Below are 13,664 nucleotides of genomic sequence, written 5' to 3' on the forward strand. Positions count from 1 at the left end.
AAGCATTATAATCTCTATTATGTCGTTCTTTTCAAGCTACTAAATTTATATTTATTGTATAAAATAATTGAAAATGAAAATTTATGTGGAACGAGAACAATTCATCGAGATATTAATAAGACGAAAACAATATCACGTTCGGTAGTAAAGTAATAAAAGTTTGATTTTTCAGAAGAATAAGTGACCTTCCTTGATATCCTTTCTCCTCTTTTATTTCATTCTTTCGCAAATATATCATTTGTATTTTGAACTAAACACTCGTAAACAATAAATATTCATTTTTACATTCAGAAGAACTTATTGCCTCTATCATTAAGAAGGAATTGATTTATTTTACATTTATATTTATATCATCGAATAAAATAATGTCGACTGTTTGACGAGTATAGTCTTTGACAAATATAATCTTTTAAATATATTCGACACATCGTATCCGTAAGTTACACGCGATAAATCTGACCTGACCGGTATGTTTGAATAATATTGTTCGATCAGCGGATCGAATGTTTAACCGAAGATAATCTCGGTTTTCTTAGACAGTAGCTCGGTATCCATAGTAGAATCTCCAACATATGTTCAATATCAGGAACTGGTCATGATTTCTGTATGATTCAGTCGTTCACCAGGTGCTGGACACGTTACACAGACCCTTGTGCATCATGAATTCTCTTTAACTTTACACTTTTTGCTCCGTTTCCAGTGTCAGCGTGATTAGAGGGAGGGAAACATGAATCCGACAAAGTGGAACCTTGTCTCAATGGTGATGGTGAGTAAAAATCAATAATTCAATTGATATTTTTCTTGTGTGAAATACTCTTTCTGGGAATGATATTGCGAACATTTCAACTACAAGGATATTAGGTTTCACTCTTTTTGATTAACGATAGCCGTTATATTTGAAGTACTCTGAGTTCTTCCTATAAATTCTTACTTCTTTATCAATTTTATCATTATTCGTTCTACTTTACATTTTCTGCTAACCACGTGCGATTCTTTTTCCTATTTATACGAAACTTCCGTAGTATTCCGAAACTTACAAACCACGAAGTTTCGCAGTTTTTCCAATTATTTCATCTCTGAGATACATCCAATTCTCTCAAGTACTTTTCCTTAAAAAAAGTACTGAATCTTCCCAAAAACTGCATTCTCAAAAAATAATTCTTATAAATACAAAATGTAGTATAAAAATATTAATTCTGCGCGAATACTACATTCCAATAAAATATCCAACTTTCCCAAACACTTTATGAAAAATACTCGATCCCTGCAAATATTTCTGTTCCGAAAAATGACGCTTGCAAACACAATCACATGGAAAAAATATTCCTTTCTGCTAAATACCTCGTGCAAAAGATATCCAATTCTTCTACATATTCCATCCAAACCTCAAACTAGATATTTGCTCTATCAAAGTTGCATATCTTCGAGAATTTATCATCTACGAATCAACTATCCTTAATATCTATAATTTTTCGCACAGCTCTCGCTAATCTTCGCGGCCATTCAGACACCGTCAAAACAAAATCCAGAGCAGTCGAAACATCATTCCGGAAAGCGTCACGCCTCTGCATCAAGTCAATCATTTAACACGCCATCCTACTGGGAGCATATTCTCCGAGAGTTCGTGTTCAAGACGATCTCGCCACCGCCATCAGGAAATCACCAGCTGTACAGACGTCTGTTGGAGGCGCCATTTTACGGCGGCCCGTTTCCCATCGTCTCGAACGACGCGGCCAACGTCGTGTTGTCGCGTGGCGACGTTTACCAACTACCGAGTGGCCTCTGGCTGTTCTGTCAACAAGGATGCGTCGAATGCGGCGTGTGTATCGACCACACGCACCCTACGGTCAAGTGGGTGCTGCGGAGAATCAAGAGAACCTCTTCACACGGCGCCGCAAGACACGATCTTCAGCTGACGATCTTACCGCAGGTAGACGGTAGCTACCACACGAGGAGCCTGTGGCCGCAAACGTACGTCTACGTGACGTCAGAAGGCGAGCAGGATATCTACATGAACGAAAAGCATAGCTATCATAGCGACGGCACTGCTTACATCGCCGTTGAAAACGATTTTTCCGGTCAGAGGAAACCTGGAAACTTTTGGTCGTACGTAGACAAGAATTCGTTGCCTCAGAAACGTATTGTTGGAAACTCGACTGACGATATTGTTTCTAAGAAACGTAATGAAAGTGATGTTGAAGAGACTTTGGAGAGCACAAGCGCGATGCCGAAAAAGGATGACGCAGAAATAAATGGCGAGAAGAGGAATGATTTGAGAAATGTCAAAAGACAACGTCCAGAGTTGAAGGTTACTAGGGAGAAAGAAAATTTGAACGGATCTTCGAAGGATGTTGAATCGAAGGAAAATTTGAGCGAATCCTCGAAGGATGTTGCATTAAAGGAAAATGTGAGTGGATCTTCGAAGGATGTCAGATCGAGGGAAAATGGGAGCAAGGTGAAGCAATCGATACCAAAGTTGATTCTGGGTACTGATCAGATGGGACAGAAACACTTGGTACACGTAGTGCCTGCTGACGGATCGACGAATACGAGTTTGATGAACTCTGCGGTATCGAATATTTTGAACGCAGCTGGTCGGAACAGGACTGCTTATCAGAGAATATTAAGAAGGATATTTGATTCTTTGAACAGTAACAGGAGATCTATTGAAAGTTTTCTGGAACCTCTGACGTCGACAGGTAATCCAGAAATTATTTTGGTAACTTCTGCTTTTAAGAATGAGCGGAAATAGAAGCGACTAATTTTATGAAATTATCGTATTTTATTTTAGAAAAGTTGAGTCGACAGGAAGAGGAGCATCAACTACAGGAAACAAGAAATGACTTCCCAGGATTCGGAGCAGCAGGCCGTTTCCACCCTCTTCACAGTAAAGAAAACAAAAATGAATCTTCGTTTGAGAAAAGATGGCCTTATACTTTAAATTGGAATAGAGAACGTACGACATCTAGTGATAATGCATTTGCTAATAAGTTTGTGAATAATACAATTAATTTCGGTCGTAAATCAAACAACGGTTACACTCTAAACCTTAAGATGCAGAATAATATCGCAGAGAATAAGAATATATCTAATAGGTTTCATTCTAGATTATCTGAAGATAATTATAGCAATAGTACATTTCACAATAATTTCAAGATAAATAACATCAGCCGTAATAGTCAAGAGTATAAATTTTCACCTCGTAGGTATAAGATATTAGTAACTACCGAGTCAACTACAAAATTTGACGATATTACGAAGCGCAATAAATCGTAATTATATGCTTCGATATCTTGTCTGTGAGTCCAAGTATGATACTGAATAATAAAGATTCTAAGTATGATAATTTCAGAAATTTAACTAGATAAGCTTACATTTTTATTTAAAAATCTAAGGGACATGTGTGGGGAAATGCATCGCCACTACAAGTCCTTTTAATGATAGAAGGTTTGTTATTACAAGTAATAAAAAAACATTATAAACATCCGAATGTAAATTTACATCTTTTCGTTTTACAATAATATATTCATTATATACTTATTGTATATTTACCAATCTGTGTACGGGATCAATACGTTTTTCATATATTGGAAAACACACACCAGCACACATTTAAGAGGTGTAACGTACAAATGGATAATATGCATACTAAATAAATGTTACATTAATCGTATGATTCTGTGATAAAGATTTTAAAACAAACAATTTTAACAAAATCAATTATTTTATAAAATCTGTAGAAGACTGGAAGAGTATACATACAAATCAAGATGACACGATAAATCGCCTTCTTTGAACATAATAAATCCAATGATTTCCCCATATTCTTCGTAAAGCAAACGCGGTAATAAAATTCTTAAATCATACTTTATTACCGTGCTTTCAGGAACCTCAGTGTCGTGGCTGGAAACATCTTATAATAAAACAAACTAAATAGCGTAGGGCTTGGGAATTTCGCCTAAACACCGTAAGCCCGCGGGTCGCACCATCGGCGGCACCGCTAAGAGGATCGACGATCCTTAATCAGGCCTGGCGCGATCGTTTAAAACGATTATAACCCTTCCTTGTCCCACGGCCGTATCGCCAAGCATCGCATCAGTCTCGCGTATTAGTCGCCCAGGCGAGAGAGAAGGGCGGGTGAACCTCTCTGTCCCACGTGTGACCTACGCAAACGTGCTCGGTTCCTCTCATAATTGCGTGGCGATAGAACCGCGTTGTGTATATCTCACATACGTATATATATACATACATACGTATGTACACGTATGTACTCGCACGTGTATGTGCACGCGTGTACTCTACGCCTCCCTAAGTGTTACCCTTCGTTGCGCGCGTATACGCGTTTGCAGAGGTGTACGGGACCATGTTCATGCACACGGGCTGAATTTGTGCAAACAGCTGAAAGTACATACGCGTATGCGAGAGTACCTCGCGAACGAGAAACGTTGGCTTAACGGTGTACTTTTGGGAACAGGAGAGAAAGACAGAAAGGAAGAGGAAAGAAGAAGAAGAAGTAGGAAGAGAATGGTGGAGAAACGGGGATGAAATGACGGGCTCAGGCGGTAAGGTTTGAGAAGCAGAGGTAAGCCGGCGCTTATATTTAATTAAGGAGGATACGGGCTCGAGCGAAAAGAGAAAGTCGGAATGGCTGGAAGAAACTCTAGGTGACGAGAGAGAAAGGGGACGAGTCTGTGTTTCTTGTCTAATTATCTACCCTTTGCGTCCTGCCAGCCACGTTCACTTTCTACGTCTGCTATCTGGCGCGCGATCCGCACTACTTGTCCCTTCCTCTTTTCATCCTGATTTCTGCCCAACTTTCCGCGTCCTTCCCGATGTCTGATTTCGTTTCTGCTCTCGGTACTTTGCTCCTCGCCGTCCTTCTGTTTTTCGTTAATTTTCTTCCGTTTCCTTTCACGCTCGTTGGCCCATTTCTTACCTAACTCGAGACGATCACAGAAATCGTCTCCAACCAGACGGACACTCTGTTCTTTCTTTCTTTTTTCTTTCCCTTTTTTTTCGTCGGCCGATTTCGACGTCTCGAAAATTGTGAATCGAGACAAAGAATGTCTCCGTACATTACGTTCAAGCTTTTTAATTAAATCATTCGCCCGACTGTCCTGGCAAATGGTTAACCTTCAAGATAGTATAAGGTAGAGGTATTAGAGTCACACGAGCTTCAACATCTTGGGATTCAGTCTTGAACTTTGCATGGAATAATTGAGCTTGTTATATGTATATTATGAGATAGCATTTGAAATAGAAAGTACCGTGTACTTTACTTTCACCAAAAAAAATATGAAAAACGAGAAAATAATTCCAATAATCTTACGGTAGAGTTGTTTGAATCAGCGAAGAGATATGATGAAAAACAATGTGATAAAATAAACGATGACGTAACTTCTACGAATAAAGCATAAATAATGTGCACAAGCTATCGAATTATGATCATTAAAACTGACAATATTAATATTAATTCGTCAAACCTCCTCATAATGTCCTAAAAAAAAAAAAAATTAACGTTGTCAAGCTGTCGATGTAAATACTTATCGGATACATTTATCATACCACTGAAAACAAGTTAAATAGGCTGTTTCCAAATGTTCATAAAAATTGTTCACAATTAAATTGGACGAATTGCAGGACAAACTTCTTATCGTTAATTATTTGTCTCAAATAATTGTATCCTGTTCTATCTGAAGCAAGGATCACTCGTCCTATAACCACACACAGAATACAAATATTCTGTTTCTTGCTTATCCCCTCTGTTTCTATCTTCTTGAAAAGCGTCCTCCTTTAATCTACCCTGTTTCTTTTTTCTTCCTCGTACCACCCTCTTACTTTCGTCTCATTCTTCCGCGGGCTTTCTAGCCGCGTGCAGACGAACGGCGCAAAACGATCGATTCGATCGCTGCTGGATTGCTTTTAACGAGTTTCTTTTCAGCACGGTTTATCGAGAATTGCGGCCGCTTTCGTTCGAACCCCAGAAACCGAATACGCCGGGGAAATTTCGACGGAAGATCTTAATTAAAGACGCTCGTCCAAAAAATGAGAGTCCATCCCCCGTCGTTCTTCGTTTTCTAACCACCTCAAATCGTCGAACTCGAGACCGAGATTGGTATTATCGCGCGAGTGCGAGGGTTTCGCTATTATTATCGTGTCGTCGATCCTATTAACGATCGTGTATATAATTCGGGGAATGCCAGAATGATCGTGCAGTCGAGAGACGTCGCTCTTAATGGGATTGTTAACGAGATTCGACCGAGAGAAAGTAGCATCGATTGGTTTCTGAGAATGTTGTTTAGCCAACGGGAATATTAATTAGCAATCATTTTGTCGGAAATTTCTCTTACTGTTAAAGGCCATTCGTGAAGCATTTGTAACAGGAAATACGATTATGGGGAACAACAGGAATAGTCGTGTTAATGTTTCACTCTTCATGCGGAAAAACTTTTTGAAATATCTTACAAGTTTTAGATCATCGTATTTTAGATTAATTTAGCCTATTCATTATATTTACGATAAATGTGAAATTGTATAAAATTATCTCAAGAATCTTTCGTGATTTGAATACCTCGAGATCAAATTTTCTTTTTATAATACTTTAATTATTTGTTCCAGTCACGAAACTTTGCTTTTCGTACGATATTCAAGCGTTATTCATACACTGGCCAATATGTGTTTACCTTGAACACACGTCATATCCGCAAACGTAGAATCGAATGGAATGAAATGAATTAAAAACTAGAAATCCCGTGGAAAATAATACCGAAAGAGCGTTGCAATCCTTTCAGGTACGGTTTATTCCCATTAGAATAATTATTATTTACGTTTACGGCGTAAAGCAAAGGAAAAGCGTTACAAAACGGTGAGGGCGCGTTTCTTTCTACACACGCTAATAATAATGATATATTAACGTTCACAAATTAGCTTTTTCGTAGTTAAAATATATTTCCTGGGAATACTGACACAGTCCGCACGTGTATAAAATTAATAGGATAAATTATATTAAAACGGCAAATCTTCCTCGGGCGAACCGACGCTGCGAAAAATTCAAAATGGCACTGGTCTTTTCATGTTCGAGACGCGAACGATTTTGCAACCAGCTATATATTTATGTTTGTGAGAAAATGGAATATTTAAAGTTAATATTGATACGGGATATAGTTTGCTCAGGGTAAATACATGTTCATTGAGATCTGGCTTAATTAACAGCTCTTTTTTCGTTTCAACGACTCAAAATTATTTTCTGCCTCTCTTTTACCCCGACGTACTTCTTTCTCTCTTTCTCTCTGTCGCTTTTTACCTCTGTTTTTCTGTCTGTGGTTTCGTGCCGCGACACGCTGACGTGCGAAATTATAAATTTTCGAATGTTCAGTGTTTTATAACCCGCAGTGCTCACGGCCGTCGTACGGTTTCGCGTCATTTATGCAATGTTTATTTCAATGATCGTATAGTACGCGCCATCGAAATATTTCCTACCATTTCGATCGCTGTTCCGTTTTTTATCTCGCCGGCTCATCAGTATTAACGAATTTTGCATGTTTCCACCGGTGTCCGAACAATTTAATAAATGTTTTGATTAAAACTCAGGTTTATGAAAAATATAGTACAATAAAGGGAAAAAAGAAGGAAGGTATGTAGATTGGGAAGTTAATGTTCGTTCATTGAAATGTTGGTCGAATAAAATTACAAAAACGACCGATTAAAAAATAATCAGAATATTACTCGATCGAATAACTTGGATTCTTCCTCGGTATTTTCAGCGTTCCAAGCCGATTAAAATTTTTGTATTTTACTTTGAATTCCATATGCGTCGACAATTAAAAATTATTTTATGTACGTATAACGATGATTGTGGGACAGAGAATCATAGCGATATATCTCTAACTTAATCAAATATATTAAATTTCGTATTATTTAGTAATACTACCATATAAATTACAAAGATAAAAAATTTCATATTATGACAATGAAACAACATAAAACTCGATAAATGAATGCTTGATTTCAAAGCTAATAATATTTTCAAATATTTTTTGTGGACACTGTGTTTTTATTATTAATTTTGCCTCCATCAACACTTTCAAACATCACATTATCTTCTTAAATTAATGCTGATTGATTATATTCGTTCTAGTAAGATTCTTCTACGATATCATAAAATTTGCATGCATCATTTACCTCGTTTACCATCTCCATTCCTTAATTACACCTCGTATTTTGTTGAATCTCGTTGAACCTCATCCTAACGACTCCTGGAATTTTGCTCCCTCGTGTGGCTCATCGTGTACACACGGGGAGCATGGTCGAGTAAACGGCGCGAGGTGTTCCAGCGGAAATGAGGGGAATGAAAGACGAAAAGAAATCGGTCGGAAAAGTGGAGCGCGAAGGAGCCAGGCTTTTAACGGTAAGACCGTGAAGGTTTCCAACTCGTCCGATGGGAAATTGACGCTCGCGCTCCAGAAGGAGAGGAAAGAAAGACAGACGGATAGAGCTTCTCGATCGTGGTGCACCTGAGCGAACAAACGATAGCAGCGGAGGCAAGGAGAAAGTGAAAAAAGGAAAGGGGATAGACTTGACTAAAGGCAGCGGGAAAGGCCGTCTTTCCCGTTTTCAGATATTTAAATCCGAACTCGGGGCCGAAATCTCGAAGACAAGGGGGCGGGAGTGTTCGTCTGGAACCTTGGTGTATCTTGAGCGTTGTGCATTGAAAGCAAGCCTCGGTGAACGAGCAAAAGAAACAGGGAATGGCGAGGGGTTGGGATAGAGGGTTGGTCGGGGAGATGGGAAGGAAGAAAGAGCTAGTTGTTCAAGCGTAACGTGTATTCTTGTCAGGGTGAGGCCGAAAGACGTAGTGCTCAGACTTTTGCGGGGCCCTCTCGCGAGGAAACGCGAGGTGTAGAACGCGGCGCGGCTTCGGAAGAAAGATGGTAAACAAGAAGAGGCAAGGAGAGAAGAAAAAGAAGGAATGAAGGAAGGAGAAGATTCAGAACCTGCTTCCTAATGGTGTGGGTGTGCCGACGAGCAGAGGAGTAAGTTTTAAAAACATCCCGCCCAATACGCCTCTGGTGCTGGTTTTATCGTTGCCTGTTGCCCCCCTACCACCAAATACAGCGCCACGAACGGTCTGTCTCGGCTGTGAACCCGTATCCGGCAAAGGCTTTTCCGGCTTGGTACCCGAGGTACTTGCGCTTCACGTACCGTTGCCCTGTAAATCCTACCGAAAAGCATCTGCTGGTATCAAGGAACACGTCCACCAGTGACACATGAGCGATTTCTTAGACCTCTGCGCGAGTAGGGCATGCAATTTTATTGCGACCTCTGCCAGCCACGACCTCGGCAGAAACGCCGACCCGACGAGAAAATAGTACACCAGCCTGGTGTTTCGCGAAGGGAATATGCAGGATTAATGGTCGAACGGTTTTCATTCGTGTAATACGAAGAAGAAGGAGAAAGAAAAACGTTGGATTCTCTATAAAGAATTTAGGTCAAATTTATAACTACGAATATCTAAGAATATTTAAAATTTAATTTTTTATACAATTGTAGACTATAGAATTGGTAACTTTTAATTAGTACATTTCCGAACATTATACTAATAAATTAAAATCAACCAATAATCTCGTTCGATTAAGAATACCATGTAATTATTATCTCGAAACTCGAAGATAACATTTATTGTCTGTTCGATCTACGAATTAAGCGTTGGAAATGCTCTGCGGTATTTTCACAGTTTTTCAATGGAGGAGGTCGCGTTAGAAGCTTCTTAACGTCGATCTGATATTGATGTAAAGACGTTTCCGATAGCCTGGCAGCGTACATCAACGCAGCTACGCCTCGCTTCATTCTTCGGCCCTTTTTGCGGCGCACTTTGACCGACAGGGGAAGATTGGATATTTCTTTCCGGAAAAGGTGCGCACCTGGCTTTTTCTTCGACAGCCAGTCGAACAAGACGCGCGTACATCAGAGGAAACTGCGAGTTTCGTTCTTTCGCTGGAGGAACGCAAAATGTGCACACAACGACCTCCACGACGACGACGACGAAGACGAAAAGAAGGGGAAGGAGAAATGGTAACACGCGAAACATTCCATTGAAACATACATACATAGGAAAATAAAAAAGAAGAAAAAAGGAGAGAAAACGAAAGGGATGACGAACGTTGAGAGAAAGAAGGGTGAACAGTTTGATCGAGGGGGATGGATGAAGGAAAGAACAACTAAAAACAGCTCGATCTATCGACATCCTATTTCGTTTCCTATTACGTGAACGTCTGAAACACGCGATTTATTTGGTTTATTTTCATATGGAACGTTCTTTGGCACGATCTCAAAGGAGAAGTCGAGCCTCTGTACCCTCGCTTACGCCACCCCTGCAGCTTTTTCCTTTCCATCGCGTTCCCCATCTTGCTCCATCGTGTTCCCATGGACTGACGGTTTCTCACACACGATTACGATCGATCTGCACCGAACTAATATCCGAATTTTTGTAATTCCTTTTGCTGGATATATTGAAAGCGTCTTTTTATCGAACCAGTGGAAACGTACTCGTTCATCCCTGTCTTTCCTATCTCGCTGTCTACCTCATCGTTTCGATATTCACTAGATAATTGGTGCACGAAAGAACCAACGAACGAAAAGAGCTCAGGTGTGCGTCAACGCATTTTCCTTGTGTCTCTGCTTTTAATTCGCGTCAAGCAAGTTATCATCCGCGAATTAGATCCAAAACGAACGCGGCTGTTTTGGTAATTAGAGACGAGAAAGTTTGAACGACGAGAATAAGTTTCTCCTCGTCGCCAGCACTACGCTCCCTTTTTCTTGTGTATGTGAATGCACGAAGACACACAGATACAACTTCAACGAAATATTTCATTATTTGCAATTATAACTCTTGCACTATGAACTTTCGTTCTTGCGAACTAGTCTGAAATAACCCGTGTTCCGTGCGAAACGCTCAGTTCCTATCTCCCGTTGCAACGTTTATGCTCGTTGTTCTGGTTTACATGGAGTGGCTGCAATTTTAAACTACTTGTTCTATGATAGAACAATTCACGCAAGGGATATCATTTTCTTGGGAAATTGGAATTTACTTTCTTCAATTGCTTCGTTATGCAAACGAATCTTGTATTTTTGATGGTACTCTCTGACGAGGACCGCCGACGATTATCTAAAAGTCAATATAGTCGGATAATAGGAACTCTCCTTTGGATGGGCCTTTTCTGCGTTAATGAAGTTCCTGAAAATAATGAGATTCGTAAGATTAAGTACGAGAATATATAAAATTTATACAATTTGAATTTATGATATGAGAAGCATTTAACGTTAGAATTACCGGTGTAGTTAAAATAACTAGTTTATAATTTTTCAGAGAAATTTTATAGATCCATACCAATACAATTTTGCAACTTTTCTCATGTTCATTTCTTGCTGCAAGTTTTAGGTTTTAATTCTACAGTTAATAAGAAAAGCTTAGAACTCGACTAAAATTATTATTAACATTCAACTCTCAAAGTACTATCGATATAAAATTTAACTTTCCAATTGTTTCAAGATTTAAATTCTTTATAAACGAATAATTGTAACGCAAAATTCATACCGAACAGAGCTTCAATAACATTTAACAACTGCCCCAAAAGGAAAATCTTCATTAATTAACTTACAACCGTCGTGAAAATTGTACACGACATTCAATTTCAACTCGATCGAATAAACATCAACTCGGCGGAACAAACATTCACTAACGAAACCTGAATTTCCAAGCGTTCGCATAAAGCGAAAGATTGCAGCGACGAAATCACTCGCTGCGATGCGATTCTTTTACGGCCGATGAAACGGCTCGATGATCACGTTTCCGCGTTTTATGGAATTATCACGGAGAATCGATGGCGTTGAATTTTATTTGGACATTTATGCGAGCATCGATGCGTGTAATCAGCAAAGTGCTTCGCGATACAGTCGTGCCATAAATTGGCACGCGACCGTTCGATGTCTATTTAATCGTTACAAGCGAAATAGAAGCAGTGAAATTAAATAGACATCGCGATAATGATAATAATAACAACGAAACAATTGTACATTTTAAGCGGAATGGGCGAAAAACAAGGCATCCCCGTGTTTCGTAAACGCAGCATCATTAGTGTCAGCTGGCTCGTGTAAACGAATTCTATGCACATTTTGGCTACTGTCATTTGTTGTTGTAACATTTATTCTGCTCGGTAGGACAGATATTCTAGTTTCTCGTTTTAACGACTGAACAGCGTTGTTACATTAAAATGTAATTTATGTAGGATCCACACCTTGTATAGGTACTTAACTCTTAAATAAATGTCTATGCTCAAAATATAAAATAAATTGAAGGCCATTGTGTAGTCTAACAGAGATACATATTTGCGTTGATTATTGTAATGGCGTGAATAAAAAAAGTGGATCTCTTAAGTGGCCCTTGGAATTAGTTCCATTGTTGAAACTTCAAAACTAAAAAAAAAAAATCATGAACATCAGTTTTATTCTTTTAGTACTTTTAATCTTTAGTTTATTGTCAATTAAAATGAATACACGTGAAAGGAATCCTACTTTTAATCAATCTCTTTTATGCTCATTTTTAATTGCTAAAGCTAGATAATTCGCTATTAATTTTTTATATATAAAAAGCTAATTTGATATAAAAACTACTCGATGGAGAAATAAATATCAAAGATAAATAATATTGTACGCTTCGCAAAGAATGAACGTTTTGTTCGGTAGAAACAAAAATCCGTACTAATATAATTCTCGAAGCTACGTTTGCAATATAAAAGTATTAAATTCATCGCACACAGAAGTAAAAATAAATCGATAGATGTTTAATTTAAAATTAATTAAGCAGAAACGTATAGCATATTGTTATATTGCAGCATATTGGTTGTGTAATGTAGATGAACTTTATTTGCGACGTCGAGTTTGAAGTCGAGTATTACTTCATCCACGTCTGGCGCAAAGAGACGATTGAAACTTTTATTCTTTCAATGTGGCGCGAGAAGTAATTTCAGGGGTTGTAACTGTTTGGAACAAAGATCTCTCTGTGATGTGCAATCGTGTCGCCGGGGTGGAGGATGTAAAAACGTCGTTAAAGTTCGTTTTTGTAGAGTTGACGCACGATTTCAGGGAAATGGGTTAATAGAATCCCGATTCGAGCACGCCACGAGAACGAGGTCGACCGTTTAGTTTGCTCCCCGATTCCAAAGGAAAGAGAAGCTTATCCTTTGCTCCTTCGGAAAAAGATGCAATTAGCTCCCTCGTTTCTTACCTTCGAACTTATAATCGCATCAAATTTCCCATCGCGTGCTTTGATCCCGCGCAAAATCTTTAAGAATGAAGAAGAAATAGATGGAAAAAAGAGCTGAGCAAAGGATAATGAATGATGAAGAAGCACGGCGTAAAGATGTTGCTTTTTACTGAATAATCCGCTTTATAAAAATCCCTAAACCTTGTCCTATCATTTAACGAACTATTTTATCACCTTTACATCAGTATCTTCCAAGGAAAAGTAGAAAATTGCGATATTTGATTCTGTAATCATTTATCGCGGAAAATTTGTATAATATCCGAGACTGTAGCTTTAAAGATTCTAAGTGTTATAGTTGAATATTCGCAATTTGATGGAGAAAATAATGAAAATATGATAAAAC

The 13,664-nt window shown here is 38.6% G+C and overlaps 1 protein-coding gene across 1 annotated transcript; it reads left to right on the forward strand.

Moving 5' to 3' along the window:
• Positions 1 to 572: 572 nt before the first annotated feature.
• LOC126915888 (asparagine-rich protein-like) lies at positions 573 to 3,801 on the forward strand. Its single transcript, XM_050721023.1, has 3 exons — positions 573 to 766; positions 1,481 to 2,699; positions 2,792 to 3,801. The coding sequence occupies exons 1-3, from the start codon at positions 728 to 730 to the stop codon at positions 3,274 to 3,276; spliced, it is 1,743 nt and encodes a 580-aa protein (XP_050576980.1). The 5' UTR covers positions 573 to 727; the 3' UTR covers positions 3,277 to 3,801.
• Positions 3,802 to 13,664: the final 9,863 nt, after the last annotated feature.

This window comes from Bombus affinis, chromosome 4, assembly GCF_024516045.1.
Source record: "Bombus affinis isolate iyBomAffi1 chromosome 4, iyBomAffi1.2, whole genome shotgun sequence".
In the NCBI taxonomy this organism is placed as follows: domain Eukaryota; kingdom Metazoa; phylum Arthropoda; class Insecta; order Hymenoptera; family Apidae; genus Bombus; species Bombus affinis.

What these genes read in the sequence shown, in the direction of transcription:
- LOC126915888 (XM_050721023.1), top strand. Translation starts at nt 728, where the DNA reads ATGAATCCGACAAAGTGGAACCTTGTCTCAATGGTGATG. An exon ending in ACCTTGTCTCAATGGTGATG is followed by an intron (nt 767 to 1,480) that starts GTGAGTAAAAAT and finishes TTTTTCGCACAG; the next exon opens with CTCTCGCTAATCTTCGCGGC. An exon ending in GGAACCTCTGACGTCGACAG is followed by an intron (nt 2,700 to 2,791) that starts GTAATCCAGAAA and finishes ATTTTATTTTAG; the next exon opens with AAAAGTTGAGTCGACAGGAA.